We start from the raw sequence: 22,152 nt of genomic DNA, 5'->3' as shown, positions 1-22,152 counted from the left end.
CAGCGCGGCTCTGGGAGTGGGAATTGGGAACCCGCGACCAGGTAGATGCCGGGGAGGAGGATGGTTGCCTTGGAGACGGCAGGGGCGGGGCCGCGCGCGGCGCGGACTAGTGACGCAACTGGCAGGCGCTGGTCAGCGGCGGGTCTGTTGGCGCCGGGATGGAGCGGGAGCGGTTGATTCGGAGGGTGTCAGTGCTGCAGGTGCGGAGCGGGCCCGGGGCGCACGAGTCGCAGCACGGGATCTCGGATTGGGACCTTCGAACGAGAGAAGGCTACTACGTTCAGTCACCTACCCTCGTGCCCGCCTCTGGAGTTACCGAACCACCCCCACCACCCTGAAGGATGGTGGGACCCACGGACCCCCCACAGGCCTTCCACTCCCACCATGCGCTCCTGAGGGATCCAGGAAGTGGCGGGAAGGGCCTTAAATTCGAGAGGGGGAGCTAGTCCGGCATCCTTCCTTGAACCCCTGGGGACTGTCCTGACGCACAGCGTCACCTCTCCTTTTCCCGTGTCCAGATCCCCTCGTAGTCACTGAGACGACCTCTCCAGGAAAATCCTCAAAATGCCCCCACTTCTGCAGTGATGAGCATTTTCTTTCTCCTTTATTTTCCACGCCAGGCCTGCGTCCGGGGCTTCTTGGTCCGACGCCACTTCCAGAGTCTGCGAGAGGAGTACGAGGCTGCTGTACGAGAAATCGAGGGTGATCTGGGCACGCTTCAATGGACAGAGGGCTGGATTCCCAGGCCCCAGTTCCTCCCAGAGGTAGTACACACCCAGTGGAAAAAGGGAGGGGTAGGAGGGACCTGGGGAAGGGCTTCAAGGAAATGGTAGAATCCACCCTTCCTGTTGACAAGCTTTTCTCAGTGGAGGACTCCACTCCCCACATTCTAATCCTTAATCCTTACCACCTTATATGCTAAATCTTGGCACCCACATATTTGGAGGGTTTAGCTGTGAGGTTTTCATACTTATGATTTCTCAGAAAGCAAAATCCCATCGGAACCGGAAACCGCAAGGGAGGGCACCAAATCCAGAGCAGGAACGGCGGAGCAGCTTCTTATGTACAGAACCTGAGAGAGAAGCTATCTTGGGGGAAGTGATGCTGAAGAAGTCAGGAGAGAGCTCCGCAAACTCGGGGAGCCTTCTCTGCAGAGGTGACAGCCCCTGGCCTCAGGAGGAGCACAGCAGGAAAGACAGGAATCCTAGCCAAAGGGAGATCAGAGAGGCATCAAGGATGGAGAACCCAGGTACCTCTGTGCCTCGATTCAGGGCAAGCCCCTGACCTGCTCTGAGCCTCAGCTTTCCCATCTGAAAAGTGAAAGGCTTGTGTTCCATAAGCTGCATCCCTCTCTTTTTTCCCAGTGCCTGGTTAAGGGCAACTCAGGGGTGGACAGAGGGAGGGTGCCAGGGCTTAAGGGTAGCCAGGCCTAGTGTGTATCCCTAAAGCCTTCTCCCTTTTTTCTTCCCTCCTTCGCAGAAGCTGCGGGTCCAGGACTGCCCCACAGCCAGACTGAGCTCCAGGAGCTCCAGTACCACCACAACCACTTGGCCATGGAACTGCTGTGGCTACAACAGGCCATCAATAGCCGTAAGGAGGTAGGCACTCCCTTGGAGCCTTGTCAAGGGTGGGGGTTAGGGAAAAGCCTCCTGCTCTGTCCTCAAGCAGTCCTGCCTGGTACAGTGTCTATTCTCTTCCCCAACAGTACCTGATTCTCAAACAAACACTGACATCCCCAGAGACCGGCCAGCCCAGAGACAAGCCCAGCGTGTGCTCAGACCACAGGGCACAGACCTGTGAGAGGGCCAGGTCACAAACAAGCCCGCCACTGAAAAGCCAGTCCTACCGAGACAGAACCACTAGTGAGCCAGACCATGTGGATGACAGTTGGAGGCTCAGATCCCCACCACACAAGTGCCCAGAAAGACTGGCCACTACAGATAAAACTGCTGATGGGGTCAAGTACAGGGACCAATGTTGCAGGACGGCCGGGCCACAGCTGCTCACACCATCAGATAACCAGGCCTTAGGGAACAGGCTCACCAAGGAGCCAGACCATGGGGAGCAGATGTTTGGACGGACCTGCCCACAGCTGACGACTGTTCTGGATGACCACACCCCCAAAGGCCTCAAACCTAGGGGCTACTGTTCCGAAAAGGCCAGGACCCAGGTGCCCACACTCTGTGAAGACCCAGATATTGAGGACAAGTCTCCCAGGAGGTCAGAACACAGAGAGCCTGATTGCCAAAGAGCTAGGCCACGGAAGTTGGACTTCTCAGAGGACCGTGGCATCTGGGAGGAGACCTCAGCAGAACGTGGTGGCCAGGGTCTCTGGAAGACTAAACCACCTAATGGCTAGCTCCCTAGAGAGAATTCTCTAGGGACAGAACCTCCAATGAACCTAGCCACAAGGAAGGGAAAAACTAGAGGACTGTACCATGGCGATGAATGCCGCCTGAGAAAACATCTCTGACAGGGTCATCCTACATAGGAGAGGACCACTGGAGTGGCAGGCCGTGTAAAACAGGACCACCAGGCTAGGCCTTGGGCAGCCAGGGAAAGACCAGGTTCCAAAGCCGGGTGTGCTATGGAAGGGCGTTGAGAGAGGCAGGGCCTCATCTTTGCTCCCTGGTACCAGCACTTCCTTTTGCCCTTGGCTGTTGGCGGCTAATGGGGCCAAGAGAAGCTGGAGCGAAGAGCTGCTCCAGTATAGGGAGGGGAGGAAGAAGGACATTCTTTTATCCTCGCCTATGGCTTAATCCAGTTTGGGGGACAGGGAATTTCCTGGGATAACTTACGTAGGGAGCCTGATGGAGAATAAAGGTTTTTCATGGATTCTGCACCTGGTTGCATTCATCTTCTGCCTCTGTTCAGCGTAGAACGGGGCCCTCCTGTTCCTTTCCTGCTGGCATGCGGCATCTTCCCCAGGGCAGGCTGGGAGCCATAGTCCAGGGGGCAGATGGGCCATCCTTGAGAACAGTCCCCAAAGCTGATCATCTTTTGAGCTCAGCCCTTGGGCTGCAGAGTGGCAGGGAGCTTCTGAGGATCTTCCCTCTATCCAGGATTAGAACATCTGTGATTCAGTGTGTTCTCCACCACTTTCTCACTGAGGCCCGCTGTCTTCCTCCCAGTATAGTGATCAGACCCACCCAGCTCTCAGCGAGGCCCCACCGAGGGCCGAGGGCTGGCTGGATGAGACCCTGAAGGCCAACACGTGCTCCTGCAGTCTCTCCCTTCCTTTCTTGGTGAAGGTTCGGGCAGGACTCCACTTCTGACTGGCACTGCTCCCAGCCTGCCTCAGTTGCCTGGCAACGGCTCCGCGTCTCCTGCTGAGGGCACACGATGGCGGGTGGTAGCAATCCAGCAGCCAAGAGGGTGGTGATATACCGGAACGGGGACCCCTTCTCCCCAGGTCGCCAGCTGGTGGTGAGCCAACGCCGCTTCCCCACCCTGGAGACCTTCCTTTGCGAGGTGACCTCGACTGTGCAGGCCCCGGTGGCTGTGCGGGCCCTCTATACGCCTCAGGGTGGCCACCCTGTCACAGACCTGGCCGACCTGCAGAACGGAGGGCAGTATGTGGCTGCCGGCTTCGAAAGATTCCGCAAGCTAAGGTGAGTGGCCCAGGGTGGGTCATATTCGGTCGTATTCGTGCTCAGTGGTTGCTGCATGTGCAGGCACCGTGCATGTTCCCTTCTGGAAGGCAGCAGCCCCACACAGGGCGCGGTCTTACCCCCGCTCTTTAGAATGGGAAATCAAGACAGGCTAAGTAACCTGCCTCAGAGTCCACAAGTCACAAATAGCGGAGCCACAGCTCTGGGCGAAGCAGGACATCGATGTTTATGCCCATCACAGCCAGGACCAGCCTGCAAGAATGTTCTGCAGGTGGAGCCCCTTTTCCCAAAGGCTCTTTTTTTTTTTTTTTTTTTTAAAGATTTTATTTATTTATTTGACAGAGAGAGATCACAAGCAGGCAGAGAGGCAGGCAGAGAGACAGGAGGAAGCAGGCTCCCTGCTGAGCAGAGAGCCCGATGCGGGACTCGATCCCAGGACTCCGAGATCATGACCTGAGCCGAAGGCATCGGCTTAACCCACTGAGCCACCCAGGCGCCCCCAAAGGCTCTTCTTGATTGGTTCCTCTACCACCACCATCACCAAACGCTAACTCCATCCCTCACTTCCTCCCTGCTGTGATCAATCATCCTGTGCTCTCCCAGGCGGGGTCATCCCCCTCTGCGGGGTGCAGCCATGCCTTCCAAGATGGAGAAGAATTTTGAGTATCTGAGCTTCCAACTCAGATCTGGCTTCCAGGTGCTACTCAGCTGTCCCCTGGCGTTCCTTGTGATAGCGTAAGGAGCAAGGGGTGGGAAGCCAGAGAGACTTAGAATCCGGGCTCTGTCACTTACTTCCGTGTTACTGTAGGCTCATAACTTTCTCCATCTCACAGAAAATGAGATAAAACCTCATGAATGAGAGAATTTCTAAGCTACAATATGATGCTGAGTGAATTAGTTTCTCTTGACCCTTTACCTTAATGGCTTGTGTCTGAGCCCCCGATCCAGATAGTCAGCCTGATGCCAGGCCCTAAGGCAGGTTCAAGGGCCAGCATCTGTTTCTGGACAGATGTCTTGAGACTATCCAGGTGGGAAGGAATACCTGGTAAGCTGCACCCTAGACCCTCACTCTGGCAGCTACCAGTGGGGTACGGTCCCAGGCTCCCCCAGATGACCTGTAACCCTTCTGTCCTTATAGCTATTTACCCCCCGGACAGAAGGATCCAGGTGGGAAGAGCAGCAGACTACCAGTGAGTCTTGGGGGAGGCTGGCCTCCAGCCCTCTGTCTTCTTACCCCTCTTGGGATTGCCCCCCAATTTCGTCTGGGAAGCCAAGGGTTCTGGAAACAACAGGATCTGTCAGGTCCATGGTGGGGGGGTACTCTCCACATCCACTCTGGAGCCAGCTGCTACCCTCCCTGGGGTACAGGGTTTCAAGACTACCCCTTGCTCCTCACCCAGCCTGTTACTTTATCTCCAGGTTGTGGTCCCCAAAGGAAAGAGGAAGCTGTAAAACATATGGGGGCAAAGGGATGGGCAGAATGTAACTTTGGAGAGGTAGAAGCTTCTTTTGGTGAAAGGTGTGATTCATCCCGTCCCTCCTTGCCCCCTCCTTCACTCATCCAACCCACTTGGACTGACCCATCCGTAGCCAAAGGCCTCAACTCTCTCCTGATCTGAGGGCCTGACTTGGGTTTCAGGGTCCTCCTGTGACTCACTACCCAGGGGACGGGACCCTTGGACCGCGACCACTTGCACGTTCCCCCTGCTATATTCGGTGAGTGCCAGTGTTGGGGAGCAGAAACAGATTTTGTTTCAGTAAGACCAAGAAAATGTGGGTGGGTTTGTTCCAGGAGCCCCTGGTCACTGGTGGGGATAGAAAAAGTGCCAGCATGCTTGATGGGTGAAAACGGACCAATGCCTCCGTTCTTAGACCATCTCCGGCCCTGTGCTGCCCTTCTTCCTCTCATGTGTGGGGCGTTCTGGGGTCTCTTCACCTTACCAGACTGCTTTTTGTCTCAGTGTGTTCAGGAACGGGGACCTGGTAAGTCCCCCATTTAGCCTGAAGTTGCCCCAGGCTGCTGGCGAGGACTGGGAAGCCGTGTTGAAGCTCCTGACTGAGAAGGCCAAGCTTCGGGCCGGGGCTGTGTGCAAGTGAGTGCGGGCCCCTGGGGAGGCCCCCGGGGCCATGGAGGGAGGCTCCCTGCTGATTTCGGCTGTCCTTGTGCCTCCCCAAATGGGACTTCCTTCTGTGCCACAGGGAGGGGTCCCTCCACTGAGCCCCTGGAGTAGGGTAGAGCCGAGGTGACTGGCCCAGGTGCCCGGAGGGTCAGCAGCCAACGGGTACCTTGGAGTAGCTGTGCCCAGCCCGGTGTAGTCTGCCGAGTATGCAGAGGCATCTTGTCCACCAGCCTTTACCCACTACGTCTCTCCCCCAGACTCTGCACCCTGGAGGGGCTCCCACTGTCAGCAAGAGACGCTCTGATGCATGGCCATTATTATGTGGCGGTCGGAGAGGAGGAGTTCAAGGCCCTCCCCTATCTGGAGCTGCTGGTGCCCAGCCCCTCTCTGCCCAGAGGCTGCTGGTATGGACGTGTGAGGTGGCCGGGTGGCGGGGGGCAGCAGGGTAAAACAGAGGAAGCCACCCGGATCCCATGCCTGCTCTGCTTACCACAAGCCCTTTTTCTTCATTGCAGGCAACCCCCAGACCCAAAGTCTAAGCCCCACAAGCCACAGGTAGGTGATGGGGGAGGCCATGCAAGGCAGGACAGGAGAGGGGTGACTGGCTGGCCTCTCCTCCAGCTCAGGCTCTCACCACACACCTTGTGGAACAGAGGTTACATTCCCGTTTCCCGGAGGAGACAGGTTCACAGGCGTGAAGTCAGCTGCTCAGGGTGACACAGGTCTTGAATGGCAAGGGCCAAACCAGAAGCTGGTGTAAGAGACAGCTCAACTCGGCTCGACAAAGACCTGTGGACTCTGCTGGCCAGGCAGGACACTGGGAGAGCGAACTGGCCTATGGCATAGCAGGGCCCAGCTCCCCAGCTGATCCCAGGCCTGAGCCCTCCCAAGAAATGAGCCACTGAACACTGGGCGGGGGTTGGGGGACACAGCCTGGCTTCACTGGGCTTCTTGGGTGCCGGGCACCAGCAGCTCTGTCCCTGGATAAGGCAGCCTGATGGGAAGAGGGAGCCGGGAGGAAGGACACAGGCTGTGAAGACAGATGGCATCTCTCCCAAGCTCCCACAAGCACCTGGGGCATTCAAGCTTGGCCTGGCAGGAGAGAAGACAAGAACAATCATCACCCAGAGTCCAAGCCCAGTATGCCCTCTACAGGCCCAGGGCCATAGGGCGCAGGTGCCCCAGCCCTCTCCAAAGGAGCCAAGCCCCACTGAGCCATCTGCCTTCTATGCCAGACCCCAGCAGGCCATTCAGCCAAGCAGCAGGCTCCCCACGCTCTTGTTTCCATCAGGTGAGGGGACCCTGGGCCTTTCTCACCCACCCTCTGACGGTGACACAAAATGGCTCCTGCTATGGGAGAGGTCTATGGGGGCAGAATGCCCAGGGGCAGAGCTGGCCTTGACTTCAGCATAGATCCTTCCTGCTGCCCCATGGGCACACATCGTCCCTGACTGCTGTGGAAGGAGCTGGCAATATGAAACAAGGCACAGGGAGACTTAAGTGTGGGATTTGGAAGGGATGGGAGCCAAAGGCCTGCCTCGGAGCTACCCTGCCAGCCTCCAAGGTAGTCTGGACCGTGGAGCAAGGCTCAGGGGAGGGGAAGGGGCTGGGAGAGAAGAGCAAGGGCTCCTCGGGCTGGGCATCCGCTGACACTGCCTCTCTCATCAGGAGTCAAGGGAGTGTATGAGGCTCCCCACCCGAGGAAGGAGACCGCAGGGGCCCAGAAAGTGGCAGATGATGAAGACACCTGCACGGAGGAACCCTTGGATCAGGTGGGCAGGGGCCGGAAGCAGTATGTTGGTTCAGGGGCGAAGAGCTAGAATGGCAGCCCGGGGTCCCAGGAGAGCTTCCCCTTGGGACTGTGAGCCGATCTAACTCTCCAAGCCCAACCTCCTACCTGGTTAAGCGAGTGGGCAGATCTGAAGTTGTAAAGTCTCTTCCTTTCCACGGGTCAGAAACTTCAGCCGAGGGTGGAGGCAACAAGGGGTGCTAATGCTCTGGTCTGCATGGCTTTCTGCCTCCTCCAGAGGACAGCACAGATGGTGGACGAGGCCCTGGGCCTGGAAAAGCAGCCTGGGACTGGGACAGCAGTCTCAGCCTCAACCCTGTCTCTGCCATCCTGGGAGTCAGCAGCTCCGGCCAGGAACTGGGGCGGCCACTCTGCAGCCTGTTCCAGGGGACCCAGCACCACCCCTGGGCTCACAGGATACCCAGCAGCCCCCTCGGCCCCGCCCCACTCTTCTGCTCCTAAACCTACAGCCCGGTCTTCTCTTCCTTCTGAGCTGGGCAGCCCTAGCCGTGGAGGCCTTGTTCCCATGGGGTTCTCCAGCCAGAGACAGGAGGAGTGCGCTGAGCTTGGGGGAGAGACTACAACCATGGGAGCAGGCGTGCTGCGATAGAAGAGTACTCGCTGTCCTCCATCCGTTCCGTGCAGATTTATTTGAGGCTATGCCTCACCAGTCACCATGACACATGGCAGAAGTGACGCGGGGTGGGGGACCCAGGCTGTCTGTCTGAAGGGGGCAGGCGGTTGAGGACTCCCACCCACCTCCTAGGTGGGCCAAGCCAGGCCACAGGCTGCTCGTGTCCTCTACACCTGCCGTTCTGTTGTCCCTTCTTCCCCTTGGGTCCCCGCTTCAGCCAGCCAAGGCCGCTGACAGCCCTGATGCATCCTGTTTGCATCTCGCTCAGCCGGTGGCCGTCTCCGCGCTGTCTGTGGACTCTGCTACTGGAACAGTCTGGATCAGGCTGTAGTGACAGTGACTGGGCTGGGGGCCTGACACGACAGCACGGGAAGAGCTGCTGCGGCAGAAGGGTTGCTGGGGAAGTATGAGGTCTCTGGTGGCAAATCCAAGCAGCCGAACAGCTCTTTCGCTGCGGTTCTCCTGCGAGAGCCGCCTCGAGGTAGCTACCAGCCCCGGAAGAGGTGAGGGTGTCGAGGCTCAGAGCGGGAGGTGCTGGGTCCATCTGCTTCCCTGGCTGCACCTCCCGGCTCAGGGGCTTCCTGGACACAGCAGGGCTGGAGGGTGGTGTGGGTCCCCTCAAAGGGCAGACAGCTGTTCCTGGGTCTTGCTCACGGAGCTCGTGACGCAGAGTGCAATCCCCACCACGGTGAGCACCATGCCTGTGAATGCTCCTGCGGGGACAGACAGAAATCAAGGGGCTGAGCCCAGCCATGCTAGGAGGAGCTGGTGCAGGGCTGAGGGACCAGTGCAGAGGGAGTCTGTCCCCGGAATGCCCAGGTGAAGGAAACTCGGATGGCCATAAGGAAGCAGGAGAGCTGCCGAGGAAAGGGGATGGATGGGGAAAGAGTCTCCTCTCTCCCGCCCATAGGAGCTGGCTCTGGGGAAGGACTGATTGGGGTGGGGAGGCCCAACAGGCGCCTACCCACACGTGCAGTGGCCTGACTTACCTTTCCCACCGATATCCTCTCCGAGGAACTTCCCGACAATCAGTGTGAAGACAATGGCCAGAGAGTTACTGATGGGCACGGCTAGGGTCAGATCTGAATGATCAGAATAAAAAAAATCTCTGAGATGCCCCAAAACTATCTTTCTTTCTTTTCTTTTCTTTTTTAAAGATTTTATTTATTTGACAGAGAGAGATACACTGAGAGAGGGAATGCAAGCAGGGGGAGTGGGAGAGGGAGAAGCAGGCTTCCCGGTGAGTAGGGAGCCCAATGAGGGGCTTGATCCCAGGACCCTGGGATCATGACCTGAGCCGAAGCAGATGCTTAATGACTGAGCCACCCAGGTGCCCCCCAAAATGGTCTTTCTAGGCACAAAACACATTTTATCGAGACAGCCTGTTAAAAAAGAAAAAAAGGGTATCTCATTTTCCTGATGAAACTGCAGCAAAGCTCAGGATTCCAACCATGTTTCCTGACTCTCAATTTTATGCTCCCTCCACTCCTGCACGAAGACCCAAACTATAAGGTGGTCTGGGACCACCCTCGTTTGTGGCTAAGGATGAGGTCTTTGCACTCAAAGAGCTCCTGAGATCGCAAGAATATTGGGACAGATAGGCCCCAAAGCCAAGAGGATGCAGTAGATGAGTGCAACAGCGCAGCCACCATTTATTAAGTGCCACCTGTGTACACATCTTCAGTCTTCACAACAGCACCGCGAAAAGAGCATTATCACCGTGTGTAAAGGAAACAAAAGCTCAAAGAAGACACGTACATTGAGGCAAATCGAGGACTTAAACCGAGGGCTGCTTGACTCCAAAGCCTATGTCCTGACTGAACTAAGGAGAGGTGGACAAACAAAACAGCCCGTGAAGCACATCTGATTCTGTTTCAGCTCGGGCTCGAAACATGGAGCCTGAGGGAAGTCAGGTACATGTTCAGGATAGGCCCCACAGGGTTGGGCCTTAGGTAGGGGACAACCCAGGATCGGTCCCTTACTTTTGAAGTTCCAAGGGACTGATTCCCAATAAACAAACCTGAAAGACCTATCTGGTTAACAGGGTTAGCTTAAAATGTGTTATGCTTAAATTTTGTACACTTAAAACTTTTTGGGGGGGGGCAGGGACACCTGCGTGGCTCAGTCAGTTAAGCGTCTGCCTTCAGCTTGGGTCATGATCCCAGAATCCTGGGATCGAGTCCCATGTCCAGCTCCTTGCTCAGCGGGGAGCCTGCTTCTCTATCTGCTGCTCCCCTTGCTTGTGCACACACTCTCTCTCTGACAAATGAATAAAAATCTTTAAAAAACAGAGAGATAGAGCCAGAGACCACAAGCAGGTGGAATGGCAGAGGGAGAGGGAGAAGCAGACTCCCTGCTGAGCAGGAAGCCTGACTTGGGGCTCGATCCCAGGACCCCAGGATCATGACCCGAGCTGAAGGCAGAGGCTTAACCCAGACTGAGCCACCCAGGCGCCCCCACACCTAAAACTTTTTAAGAAGATAGGGGCGCCTGGCTGGCTCAGTCGGTAGAGCATGTGACTCTTGATCTCAGGGTTGTGAGTTCAGGTTCCACATTGGGTGTAAAGCTTGCTTTAAAAAAAAAAAGATCTTCTAAGAAGATAGACCTCGTATTAAGTGTTCTTACCACACACACATACCAAAAAAAGAGAAGTACCAATCAGACACTGAATTACTTGAATATGACAGGACTAAAAGGAAGAACTGTCCTGCTTCTCATCCCCTAAGAGTCTCCACCACAGCTGGGATTTCCCATCCAAGAAACTGACCACAACTCCTACCTACTCAGAGCTGGTCCCCTGGGCTTACACCCCTTCCATGGCACGCCGTGACTGCTAAAGACTGGTCCGAGACAGTAGATGGGGAAAGGAAGCAGCAGGGGGCAGTGGAAGAGCAGAGGTCTCCATGTGACCCTGGTTAGGTCTTCATTCACTGTACCCTACACCAGTGCTAGCAAGGTGAGAGCATCTCCGTACCACAGGGCTGCTATACAGTGAAACGGTCATATGTCTAGTCCCTGAGTATATACATCCTTGATATAGTGGCCACTGTAGCTGATTATTGTCACAGGCAGATGCTAAAGGATGGAGGTGGGGCAGACGATGACATAACAGGACCCGAATCTTGCCATTTGCTCAAAACTTGGTAAAGGGCTAAGTGTAGTCAGCTGGCCAGAGCATTCAGCATTCTTGGGCAGCAGGGAGCACCAAGTTTTCAAACTTTCTTTTCTTTTCTTTTTCCAAGCTTTATTTTAAGTTTTATTTAAGTAATCTCCACGCCCAACATGAGGCCTGAACTCATGGCCCTGAGATCAAGAGTGGTGTGCTCTACTGACCGAGCCAGCCAGGTGCCCCCAGAACTTTCTTTTAAATGATGCCTTATGAGAAGCCTCAAATGCAAAAGAGAGAAACATGGAGTGCCTCTAGTTGAAGCTAAGGGGGCAGCTCTGGAGGTTGGCCTGTCTCTTCACCCTCCCATGGCCTCCAAGGGGTGCCCCAGAGCTCTTGGGGATCCAAACTCCCCTCAAGTTCCCGGGGTGCTTGGCTGAGATTCCAGGAGAGATGAAACCACAGAAGGGAGACTTCTCATAGTAAACCTCAAGAGCATAAACTTTAAGTAATATATGGCTTCAAATCCTTTTGCATTGACATGCTTGGGACCTTGGAGAAGGGAAGTAAGTTGCCCCAAATTCTTTAACTTCATCTCCTACATGGAGATCATCAGGTCTGCTCTGTAGTGCCATGATGAGAATCAAATACAGGCCTGACTCGTTTTATTGCACTTCTCTCTTTCTCTTTTTTAAAGATCGATTGGTTTATTTATTGTAGAGTGTAGGGGGGAAGGGGCAGAAGGAGAGGGAGAGAGTCCCAGGCAGACTGCGCTGAGCACGAGCCTAATGCGGGGCTCAATCTCACAACCCTGAGATCACGACCTGAGCCAAAACCAAGGGTTTAGATGCTTAACCAACTACACAACACACACGCCCACTTGCTTTTTTTATTTTTATTTTTAGGGTTTTATTCATTTATTTGACAGAAAAAGAGAGAGAGAGCACAAGCAGGAGGAGCGGCAGGCAGGTGGAAAGGGAGAAGTAGGTTCCCCTCTGAGCAGGGAGCCCCACGTGGGGCTTCATCTGGGACCTTGGGATCATGACCTGAGCCAAAGACAGCTGCTTAACCGACTGAGCCACCCAGGTGCCCCATTGTTTTTATTTTATTTCTAAGTAAACCCTGTGCTGGAACTTATGCTCCTGAGATCAACAGTCGCAATGTCTACCAAATGAGCCAGCTGGGCACTACTAAACATAACTTTTATATGCACTGGGAAGCCAAAAAAATTCATCTGATCTGCTCTGCAACATTTGTTGTTCTGCAGTAGTGTGGAACCAAACCTGTAGTATCTCCGCGGTACAGCTACAAAGTGTGTAAAACTCGCACAGTATCTGACGCAGCAGAGGACAGTCAACAATCACAGAGGAAGGAAACAAGGAGCTGCTTGCTGAGCTCCTATAAGGGTACATCAGCTACTCGGCTAGACGCTTTCCATACACTGAATGTAATCTCTCAGTGCTACAAAAACCACCCTGTAAAAACAACACTCAAACAAGAGACTCGCTCAAGGTCAGGCAGGTGGCACACCGTGGAAGCAAGTGTCAAGGCCAGCTGCCGGCCTTCCCTCTTCCCTCTTCCTCCGCTGCTGCACAGGACCGCCAGGCTTCAAACCAACCCCAGTGCCTGGCAGCATACTTATAAACAGCCCACTGTGCCCCCAGCTGCTCAGAGAAGAGGGTGCAAAGAGGGAATCACAGATGGTGGGGTCTCCTTCACTCATGGGAACAGGGTGTTTCAGGCCCCCTCCCCAAGTGACTCTTCCGGGTGGCCTCCACCACTGAGCACAGCAGTTCTAAGTCAGAGACCCACCTGTTGACGCCAAAGTGAGGTAGTAGAGAAGGGAGCCACACTGGTTGAGGAAAAAGGGCATCAAGTACTGGAAACAGAAGAAATCTGCATCAGTATGATGCTTGAGTGAGAAGCACTGACTTCTTTGAGCTTCTAGATACACACTTCCTTGGAGGAAGCTCCAAGGAAGCTTCCTTATAGCTATAAGGGTCCAGAGAGTGGTTAGCCTTCTAAAAAGGACCCTTCCAGAGTGAGCAGCAAGTTACTGACTGAACTCCATGTCTCGGCCTTGAATGCTTCTCCCTCCGCCCTGCTAGTTCCCACCCCACCCCCATCCTGCAAGTCTCTGAACGCCAATGTCACTCCCTCCAAGAAGCATTCCCATAGGCTCCTAGGTCCAGCCTCTCTCCTGTGAACTCAGGAAGCACTTAATCTGTACATCTCTCACAGCTCTTAGCCCTGAGACGTGGTTGTGTCTCTGTCTTCTCTTTCCCACTAGATTAGACTGGCAGCACTGGGGTCAGAGGTAGTTCTCCATATACTTCCTTAACCTCCCTCTCCAGGGTCAATTTAAGCCCCAAGTCCTCCCTAGGAAGGTCTGTTGGAGGGATCACCATAATAAAATATTAGTAATACCAGCCATAGATTGAACACTAATTATGTACTGGACCCAATGTTAAGTGCTCTAGGTGCCTTACCTCACTGAATCTTCACAACTGCCCTATGAGGTGGTTACCATTAACATTCCCATTTTGCAGATGATGAAACTGAGGCTCAAGGAGGAAAACTGACTCTTCCAAGAGCTTCCAGCGAGTAAGCTGGTGGGGAGCAGATTCTGACCCAGACTCGTTTGACTCCAGAGACCAAATTTTTAGCAGCTATGTTTGAGAAAGGGGTCATACACGACACACCTCAGTATTCAAGAAGAGGGTCTTCATCTCCTGCAGCAACTGCCGAGCCCAGCTCCGCTCATGAACCTGCTGCAGGCGAGAGGAGGCCCGCTTCAGCAGCGGCTGTGTGCCACCCCACAAGGCGGCCACCAGCACCAGAGCCAGCACCTGTCCTGGATGGAGATGCGAGTAACCCTCACCTCCAAAAAAACGGCCGCTCGCCGGGTCTGGTCCTCCTCGATCCTCCCCTCCCCTCCCCAGCCAGCCGCCCCTACATCCCTCCCCCGCTCTCCGACGCCCCGGCTGGGACTGGCGGATAGGACAGACCCCGGGAGGCCGGAGTTTGGGGTTCGGGCAGGGGTCAAGGTCAGGTGGTGGAGAGGGAGCGGGAAATGTACTCCCGGCGAGGTTTGGGAAGCCCCTAGAGGGGCGGGGCCGCCTACCCACCTAGAGACGCCGCCATGGCAACGCCGGTCCCGTCCACTTCCGGAAACGAAGGGGCGGAGACCCACAATCCGGAAGTGGCGCCAAACCTCTTCCGGTCCTACTCACGTTGCTTCTTTCCTCTCGTCCGCGCCGGGATGGTGAGTTCACCTGAGTTGGGTTGTTAACTTGGGGGTCTGGGACTGGGGTGGGGGCCGAGCCTGGGCCCCGACACACCTGTCCTATCCCCACAGAAGCCGATCCTGCTGCAGGGCCATGAGCGATCCATTACGCAGATTAAGTACAACCGCGAGGGAGACCTCCTCTTCACGGTGGCCAAGGACCCTGTGAGCGTTGGCAGAGGGCGGGCCGGCGGGACCTTGGCGGGGGTTGGGGGGCGCCGGGAGGGGGCGAGTTCATTCTGCCAGGGCGACAGGTGCACAAGCCCGTTTTGCCGGGAGTAGGTGGGCGAGAGCATTATATCGCGAAAGAGGCTGTTGTTGATAGGAGTGGCCGGGAGGAAAAAAGCAAGAGACCATTAAGGAAGGGGAACGGGGGGACGCCTGGGTGGCTCAGTTGGTTAAGCAGCTGTCTTCGGCTCAGGTCATGATCCCGGCGTCCTGGGATTGAGTCCCACATCGGGCTTCTTGCTCGGCAGGGAGCCTGCTTCTCCCTCTGCCTGCCATTCTGTCTTCCTGTGCTCGCTCTCCCTCCCTCTCTCTCTGACAAATAAATTAAAAAAAAAAAAAAAAAAGGAAGGGGAACGGGGACTAGGGTGACTATTCTTCCAGGGTCAGGGAACAGACCACCTCTAGAAGAGGAAGGCTGATCCGTGGGCCGTGAGGGGCAACAGAGGACTGCTTTACTGGAGGTGTCCCTGGTCTCATTTCAGTAGGTCGTTCTGGGCCCCATCCTGCTTTTCACAGAGTGCGAACAGCCCCTCACAGTACAGCCTTTTGAGACACTTCCCTATGGAAGACATTAATTTTAGTAGCTAAAACTGGGGGTTTGGAAGTCAGCAGACCCGACTTGAATCCTGACCCCTGCATCCGAGTAGCAGTGTGACTTTGAGCATGTCATTTAACCTTTCTAAACGTGGTTTCCTTTTTTATAAATTATGGGTACTAATAGTACCTCCCTCGTGGGGTTGTCTTTAGGGTTAAATGAGGTTATTCAAGTAAGGAGCTGAGCATAGTTAGTACCTCGTGCATATTAATGGAGAATTGTTAGTCATTTACATTTTAAATTCCTTAGACATCATTTTATTGAAGCCTCACAGATACCCTTTGAAGAAGGCATTATTGTTGTGTCCATTTTACAGACAGGAAAATAAGCTCAGAGGAGAGAAGCAGTGTAGTTGAGGGTTTCGGGAAGGACCGGGACAATGGCATGGAGATGTTTTTGCAAGCCTCCTCACTCCCCTGCCACTTAACTGCAGGAAGGAGGAAAATCCAGAAGTTGTTCTTTTTATCGGCAAGCTGCTGTTCCCAAGAGATGAGTAGAAGAGGGCAAAATCTAGCCTGGCTAGAGGCTGCTGAGGGTTCCTGGGGAACCTCCAAGGAGGAGGCCATTGCTCTGCTTGGGATGTTTACCACCTGTCACACTGTCTTTGACTCCTCCAGATTGTCAATGTGTGGTACTCTGTGAACGGTGAGAGGCTGGGCACTTACATGGGCCATACTGGAGCTGTGTGGTGTGTAGATGCTGACTGTATCCTTGTCTTTGCTCTGAGTCTGTGCTCCCCGGGTCTGCCAGCAACGGAGAGGCTGCCGACTTGGGAGTTGGGAGTTTGGGATGCTATTGTGGGTCTTGGGAATGATGCCTACCTCCTAATCCCTGGTTCGTTCACTGCTTGGGGGAGCATTCAGGACAAGTGCCAGTTCTAGACGAGGAGGTTAGAATGCTCTGAGGTGAGGGAGGAAGAAAGGCTGTCTGGGGCTGAACGGGGAGGTGAGTCCGTTGGTTTTCCAGGTGGACAAGGGCTCAGGTGAACTCGGTCATGTTTCTTAACACCCTCTTCAGGGGACACCAAACATGTTCTCACCGGCTCAGCTGATAACAGCTGTCGTCTCTGGGACTGTGAAACAGGTAAGTCTGGAACATGTGCCTTTTCACCAGACAGTGAGGACCCACAGTGCACCTGTTTAGGTGAACAGGTTTTGGGGAAACAAAGATCAACCCAGAGATGCCTCCTGTTATAAAGAATGAGAAAGAGACAAGGAGAGGAAGAGACCAGAAAAGAAGCAGTACAGTAAGCTAGAAGGCCCATGAGAGAAAGCACGGAGCACTGTGGAAGGCTAGAGGGAGGCAGCTGACTGCCTGGAACGGGGACAGGAACAACCCGGCAAAGTTTCCCAAGGTAAATGTCATACAAGCTGGGGCTTAAAGGATGAGCAAGAGGCACCACTTTGGCACATTCTGGAATGAACGCATGGCAGAGTGTCCTGTCCAAGTCATCTGATCTGATGGGAGCTCTTGCTTCTTGGGGGATGAAATAGACAGTCAGGAGAGAAGATGAGGCAGGCTAGGGTCCGGATAGGCCTCGAATTTCAGCCTCAAGGGCTTGGCTTTGTTCCATAGGACTTGGCATGCTGTGGAGGTCCCTGAGCAGGGAAGAGTATGTTTCATTTTGGTGAGCTCAGGTAGCAGTGGGGAATATTGGAAGAACAGACGAAAGACATGGGAGCCTATTAAGCTGCCCCATCTAGCAAATATTTACTGGGCACCCAGTTCTGTGCTGGGTTGCTGCTGGGTTCTGGGGACACGCAGAGAAAGGAGAGCAGATCCTTGTGTTGGAGAAAGGCATCCTGAGGAGAAGACAGAGGTATTACAGGCACTAGGAGCAATGCCCGAGCAACCGGATGTCTGAGGAGAGATGGTGGGGCGGAAGTTAAAAATCTTGAGCTGAAGCATAGTGAGGAGGCGGCGGTGGTGGGTTACGGTCCCTAGAGCTGGAGACACAGCAGACAGGAAGATAGAGAGTGTCCTCCCCTCGATGCTGTCGGGCAAGGGGTAGCCCAGACTCTGCCTGTCCCCAGGGAAGCAGCTGGCCCTCCTCAAGACCAATTCGGCTGTCCGCACGTGCGGCTTTGACTTTGGCGGCAACATCATCATGTTCTCCACGGACAAGCAGATGGGCTACCAGTGCTTTGTGAGCTTCTTTGATTTGCGGGATCCGAGCCAGATCGGTGAGCCTGCGCTGTGGGGGTTGGGACTGTGGCTGGGGTGAGGGGCGCGGCTCCCGAGCCCAGGGCCTGACATCTTCTCCCCCTGCCACAGACAACAATGAGCCCTACATGAAGATCCCTTGCAACGACTCCAAGATCACCAGTGCTGTTTGGGGACCCCTGGGGGAGTGCATCATCGCAGGCCACGAAGGCGGGGAGCTCAACCAGTATAGCGCCAAGGTGAGGAGGAGGCTGCGGGCCGAGCCCAGCAGAATGAGTCCCTTCACAAGGCAGGATAGCACAGTAGTGCAGAGCGAGGGCTGGGTTCAGATACAGAGATCACCACTTTTTAGTTAGTTGAACTCAGTCAAGTTACTCCCCTGAGCCCATCTCTCTGTAAAACGTTGCAAGGATTCAATGACATCAGGCGTTCGAAAAACTTGTCAGAGAGTACTCAGGATATGTTCAGAGTGATCACAAGGAAGCCTTTTCCCTGCCACCACTGGGTGCCAGGCCTGGCGCTGGGCTCTGAGGACAAAGACCTGAATCAGACGTGGGCCCTGCCCCTGGGAGACAGACTGGCAGACAGCTGGCACGGGAGCCGGGCTGTGGGTTCTGCCACCGTAGAGGTCTCAGCCAAGTACAGAGAGTGCCCTCGGTCACAGAGAAGGTGGCCCGGACATCAACGCTGGAGAATAAATGGAGCTTCAGGCAGGAAGAGAAGAGAGTCTGGGGTTGGGACACAGTATTGGGGGAAGTGGATAGTGACTAGATTTTTTTTTTTTTTTTTGAGTGCTGGAAGATAAGGAACCATGATTTTCCTTAGGCAATAGGGAATCTTTATTTTTTATAAAAGATTTTATTTATTTGAGAGAGGGATTGAGAGAATGAGTGGAGGGGCAGAAGGAGAAGCAGACTCCCCATAGAGCAGGGAGCCTGATGTGGGACTCGATCCCAGGACCCTGAGATCATGACCTGGGCTGAAGGCAGACGCTTAACCTACTGAGCCACCCAGACGCTCCCAGGAGGAAATCTTTAAATGGCAATTGGCAATCAGATTTTTCTCTTTAGAAAGCTTTTGCGGGCTTAGTTCAGAGAATGGACCTGAATGAGGCAGTAGCTCTGGGGATGTGGAGCCCCGGACAGAGTCAAGAGACATTTAGGGGTGACTGATAAGGTGGGGGTAAGGAAAGGGTCAAGCGTGGCCTGTCTTGGATTTGCATCTGGGTGCCTGGGTTCCTGGCCAGGGCTGGCGCATACTACCATAAGGGTTAGTCAGTCACTCAGCAAACACGAACTATAGTCCTCTAGGCCCCAGACCCGCCCCAGACCCGCCCGCAGGAAGGGAATGGGAACCAAGGTCAAAGGCATACATAATGCTGGGTGCTAGCACATAGTGGAGCTATTCTGTGCCTTCAGATAGGCCTGACTGCAAAGCTAGTGCTTACTCCCCGAAATATAGAAGCCAGATAGGCTCTACCATGTGTCCACACTGATGGAGAAGACAAAAATACATGCTTCTCACAAGGAGTTAAAATAATTCAGGAATGGGGCACCTGGCTGACTCAGTCAGTAGAGCATGCGACTTTTGATCTGGGGTCGTGAGTTCAAGCCCTGCGATAGGCATAGAGCTTACTTGAAAACAACAAAAAATAACTGAGGAAAGGGGGAAAAAAACTTCTCTGAGGGTCTCCTGTGTGCGAGGCGCAGTGCCCACAAGGCCTTTTAATCATCTAACCAGTGTCTGCAGGATATAGGCCAGGTTCCGGTCACAACAAAGTCAGATGAGATACAGTCCCAGTATCCCTACGGTGACCCTGAGTGGTAGGCTTTTAGTCCTCTTGTTTTCCAGAGAGAGAAATTGAGGTAGCAAGAGGTGCTTCTGAGGGCAGACTCGCAGACTCTGCTCTTTGTGCTGCACAGGCTAGCAGGTGGCTGAGTCGGAAGGGAAGTCAGGAGATGAAGTAGCCCTTTGAGACGATCTAGAAAAAGCTGGACAGGCAGCAGTCCTGGTGGACTGTGACCCCGACCCTGACCGGGCAGGGGGTGAGCACAAGCTCTCTGCGTCTTGCAGGTTGCAGGAACTCCGACGAGTCACATCACCCCTCTGAACCTTACTTTCTGCCTTTGAAAATGGCCTTTAAAAGACCCACTTCATGGGGCGCCTGGGTGGCTCAGTGGGTTGGGCCGCTGCCTTCGGCTCAGGTCGTGATCTCAGGGTCCTGGGATCGAGCCCCGCATCGGGCTCTCTGCTCAGCAGGGAGCCTGCTTCCTCCTCTCTCTCTGCCTGCCTCTCTGCCTGCTTGTGATCTCTCTCTGTCAAATAAATAAATAAAATCTTAAAAAAAAAAAAAAAAAGACCCACTTCATAGGGTCATTGTGAGGATGAATGAAGTCAGGTGTTGAACACATGGCACAGTGCTCGGCGGAGTATGACCGTTCACAATCTGGGGACTTTGTGTTGAAAGAAGGAGGAAGGGAAAACGGCTCTACCAGTGTAACATGCTGATTAGTTCCTGGGCCCGTAGATTTGTTCCCATCAGCCCGTGTTTTCCTAGCCTGACTAATTGTGTTGATGAAGTGTGTACACCTGGGCCAGGTTGGGATGGGGGCTTGGGAGTGGGGGTGAATGTTGTTCAGGGGATACTTAGGCCAACCCACCCAGACACTCCTGCCTCGCCACCCCTAGCCGGGACAGGGAGCTGTATAGAAACCCCAGCGGAGCAGTGGGGCTGGCAGAGCTTGGGCCGCCTGGAGCCTCATTCTTCCGCCTTCCCCAGTCTGGAGAGGTCCTGGTGAATGTCAAGGAGCACTCCCGGCAGATCAATGACATCCAGTTATCCAGGGACATGACCATGTTTGTCACCGCCTCCAAGGACAACACGGCCAAGGTGAGCCTGGGCGAGGAGTCTGGGGGGGGTGCTGCTCCCACCCCCTACAAAGCTTTCCTCTTGCCCGGCTTTGCCTCAGAAAGACTCCTGTTACAGACCTCTTCCCCCATCTTCTCTCTCTAGCTCTTTGACTCCACAACTCTTGAACACCAGAAGACTTTCCGGACGGAACGTCCAGTCAACTCAGCTGCCCTCTCTCCCAACTATGACCATGTAAGGGGACCCCACCCAGGCTTCCAGGATCTAGATGTTCATCTAGCAATTGAGATATGAACTCTTTGGGAAATAGTGTCAGGTAGAGGGGAGATTGCCAGAGCAATGAGAAGGCTGGAAGATAGGGAAGCCACAGAGGGCAGGGCAGGAGGTAGCTGAAGGGTCTGTGTGGGCCCTGCCCTTCGAATCCTCTTGGTCTGATGTAGGAGGTATTAAAATCTCATGGGGTGGGGGTAAAAAATGGAAAATGGACTTGCCTGCCCTTTGGGCCCGGGTAGAGTTTCTTCTTCTCCTCAGGTGGTGCTGGGCGGTGGTCAGGAAGCCATGGACGTAACAACCACCTCCACCAGGATTGGCAAGTTTGAAGCCAGGTAAAGAGAGGGGATGGGGCACCTGGGTGGCTCAGTGGGTGAAGTGTCTGCCTTCAGCTTAGGTCATAATATCAGAGTCTTGGGATCGAGTCCCGCATCGGGCTCTGATCAGGGAGCCCGCTTCTCCCTCTCCCTCTGCCTGCTGCTCCCCTTGCTTGTACTCTCTCTCTCTCTCTCTGTCAAATAAATAAAATATTTAAAAGGAGGGGCTTTTCAAAATTGAAACCCCACGGAGTATCTTTCGTGATGGACACAAACCACATACCTGAGGAGACTTCCTTATTTCATCGCCTGCTAGGACTTACAGTCAGATTTGTGACCTTCCTGTGACAAGTGTGTAATACAGCCGCTACGAGCATGAACTGGGGCTCCCTCTGAGGCCCTGGACCCATCCTCATATTTCTGCGCCTGGTTTCCTCCACTCTGTATTGGGGACAGCAGTAGTAGGCTTCTCTTTTAAAATAGTGCACATTTAGTGCATGAGTTCCTACTCGCTGCCCGGCACGTAGTAAGGAAGTGTTAGCCAGGCCTGCGGGCAGACACTTGGGTCCAGTCTTACCTTCCTCTTGTTCTGTTCACATTCATTCTCCCTCATCCCGGTTCCCCACTTTCTGCTTTGCCTTTGGGGAATGGTACGTCCAATATGCCTTGGAAGGAGATGGAGAGTGACCTTTCCCTTCCCTCCACCCTCCTCCAGGTTCTTCCACTTGGCCTTTGAAGAAGAATTTGGAAGAGTCAAGGGTCACTTCGGACCCATCAATAGTGTTGCCTTCCATCCTGATGGCAAGAGGTAGGGTCCTGTGCAGGGAACTGAGCTCACCCCAGGTCTGGTCTCTGGCCCTTTCCTGTGTCCTGCTTCCCGCCCCCTGCCGTGCCTGCCTCCCCTCACAGGGGACACCTGACTGGTCCCTGACTCTGTCTCTCTCCAGCTACAGCAGTGGAGGCGAAGATGGTTACGTCCGCATCCACTACTTTGACCCACAGTACTTTGAATTTGAGTTTGAGGCTTAAGAAGCTTGGATCGCCATCGGGACCTGGAGAAGTTTCTGGGCCAGGGCTCACAGAAAGTTTTGGACTCTGAGAAATAAATTAGTTTGGAAATAAGTGGTTTCTGGTCAGAAATTTTGTGGGGACTGTGTCATCCTT

General features: G+C 54.3%; 4 protein-coding genes and 1 long non-coding RNA gene across 6 annotated transcripts; 3 read left to right on the top strand and 2 right to left on the bottom strand.

The window, feature by feature from the left end:
• Nucleotides 1-5: 5 nt before the first annotated feature.
• On the top strand, nt 6-2,842 carry IQCC (IQ motif containing C). The gene is given in 6 exon segments (XM_047724852.1): nt 6-200; nt 621-764; nt 985-1,249; nt 1,480-1,598; nt 1,706-2,354; nt 2,357-2,842. Coding segments are annotated over 6 exon segments (1,311 nt in total). The 5' UTR covers nt 6-158; the 3' UTR covers nt 2,449-2,842.
• Nucleotides 2,843-2,985: 143 nt separating this feature from the next.
• Nucleotides 2,986-8,130, top strand: DCDC2B (doublecortin domain containing 2B). 2 transcript variants are annotated; one of them, XM_047724851.1, is made up of 9 exons: nt 2,986-3,611; nt 4,750-4,801; nt 5,251-5,327; nt 5,573-5,704; nt 5,989-6,135; nt 6,247-6,286; nt 6,887-7,022; nt 7,400-7,503; nt 7,759-8,130. In XM_047724851.1, exons 1-9 carry the CDS (start codon nt 3,343-3,345, stop codon nt 8,128-8,130), a joined length of 1,329 nt encoding a protein of 442 aa, XP_047580807.1. In that variant the 5' UTR covers nt 2,986-3,342. The 2 variants fall into 2 exon arrangements, with proteins under 2 accessions (XP_047580807.1, XP_047580806.1); XM_047724850.1 differs by having other exon boundaries at nt 5,989-6,286.
• Nucleotides 4,111-7,770, bottom strand: LOC125097224 (uncharacterized). The gene is made up of 2 exons (XR_007126521.1): nt 7,629-7,770; nt 4,111-6,823 (listed from the first exon to the last, which is right to left on the bottom strand). It is a non-coding gene; the product is annotated as an uncharacterized LOC125097224 (long non-coding RNA).
• Nucleotides 8,131-8,142: 12 nt separating the features above from the next.
• Nucleotides 8,143-14,437, bottom strand: TMEM234 (transmembrane protein 234). The gene is made up of 5 exons (XM_047724855.1): nt 14,389-14,437; nt 13,963-14,114; nt 13,073-13,139; nt 9,144-9,236; nt 8,143-8,867 (listed from the first exon to the last, which is right to left on the bottom strand). Exons 1-5 carry the CDS (start codon nt 14,402-14,404, stop codon nt 8,773-8,775), a joined length of 423 nt encoding a protein of 140 aa, XP_047580811.1. The 5' UTR covers nt 14,405-14,437; the 3' UTR covers nt 8,143-8,772.
• EIF3I (eukaryotic translation initiation factor 3 subunit I) lies at nt 14,388-22,110 on the top strand. Its single transcript, XM_047724853.1, has 11 exons — nt 14,388-14,525; nt 14,619-14,711; nt 15,987-16,074; nt 16,387-16,452; nt 17,403-17,552; nt 17,644-17,771; nt 20,312-20,422; nt 20,546-20,635; nt 20,933-21,006; nt 21,704-21,796; nt 21,936-22,110. Exons 1-11 carry the CDS (start codon nt 14,403-14,405, stop codon nt 22,015-22,017), a joined length of 1,098 nt encoding a protein of 365 aa, XP_047580809.1. The 5' UTR covers nt 14,388-14,402; the 3' UTR covers nt 22,018-22,110.
• Nucleotides 22,111-22,152: the final 42 nt, after the last annotated feature.

This window comes from Lutra lutra, chromosome 4, assembly GCF_902655055.1.
Source record: "Lutra lutra chromosome 4, mLutLut1.2, whole genome shotgun sequence".
NCBI classification, from domain to species: Eukaryota; Metazoa; Chordata; class Mammalia; order Carnivora; family Mustelidae; genus Lutra; species Lutra lutra.
This window is presented reverse-complemented; position numbering and strand designations above follow the sequence as displayed.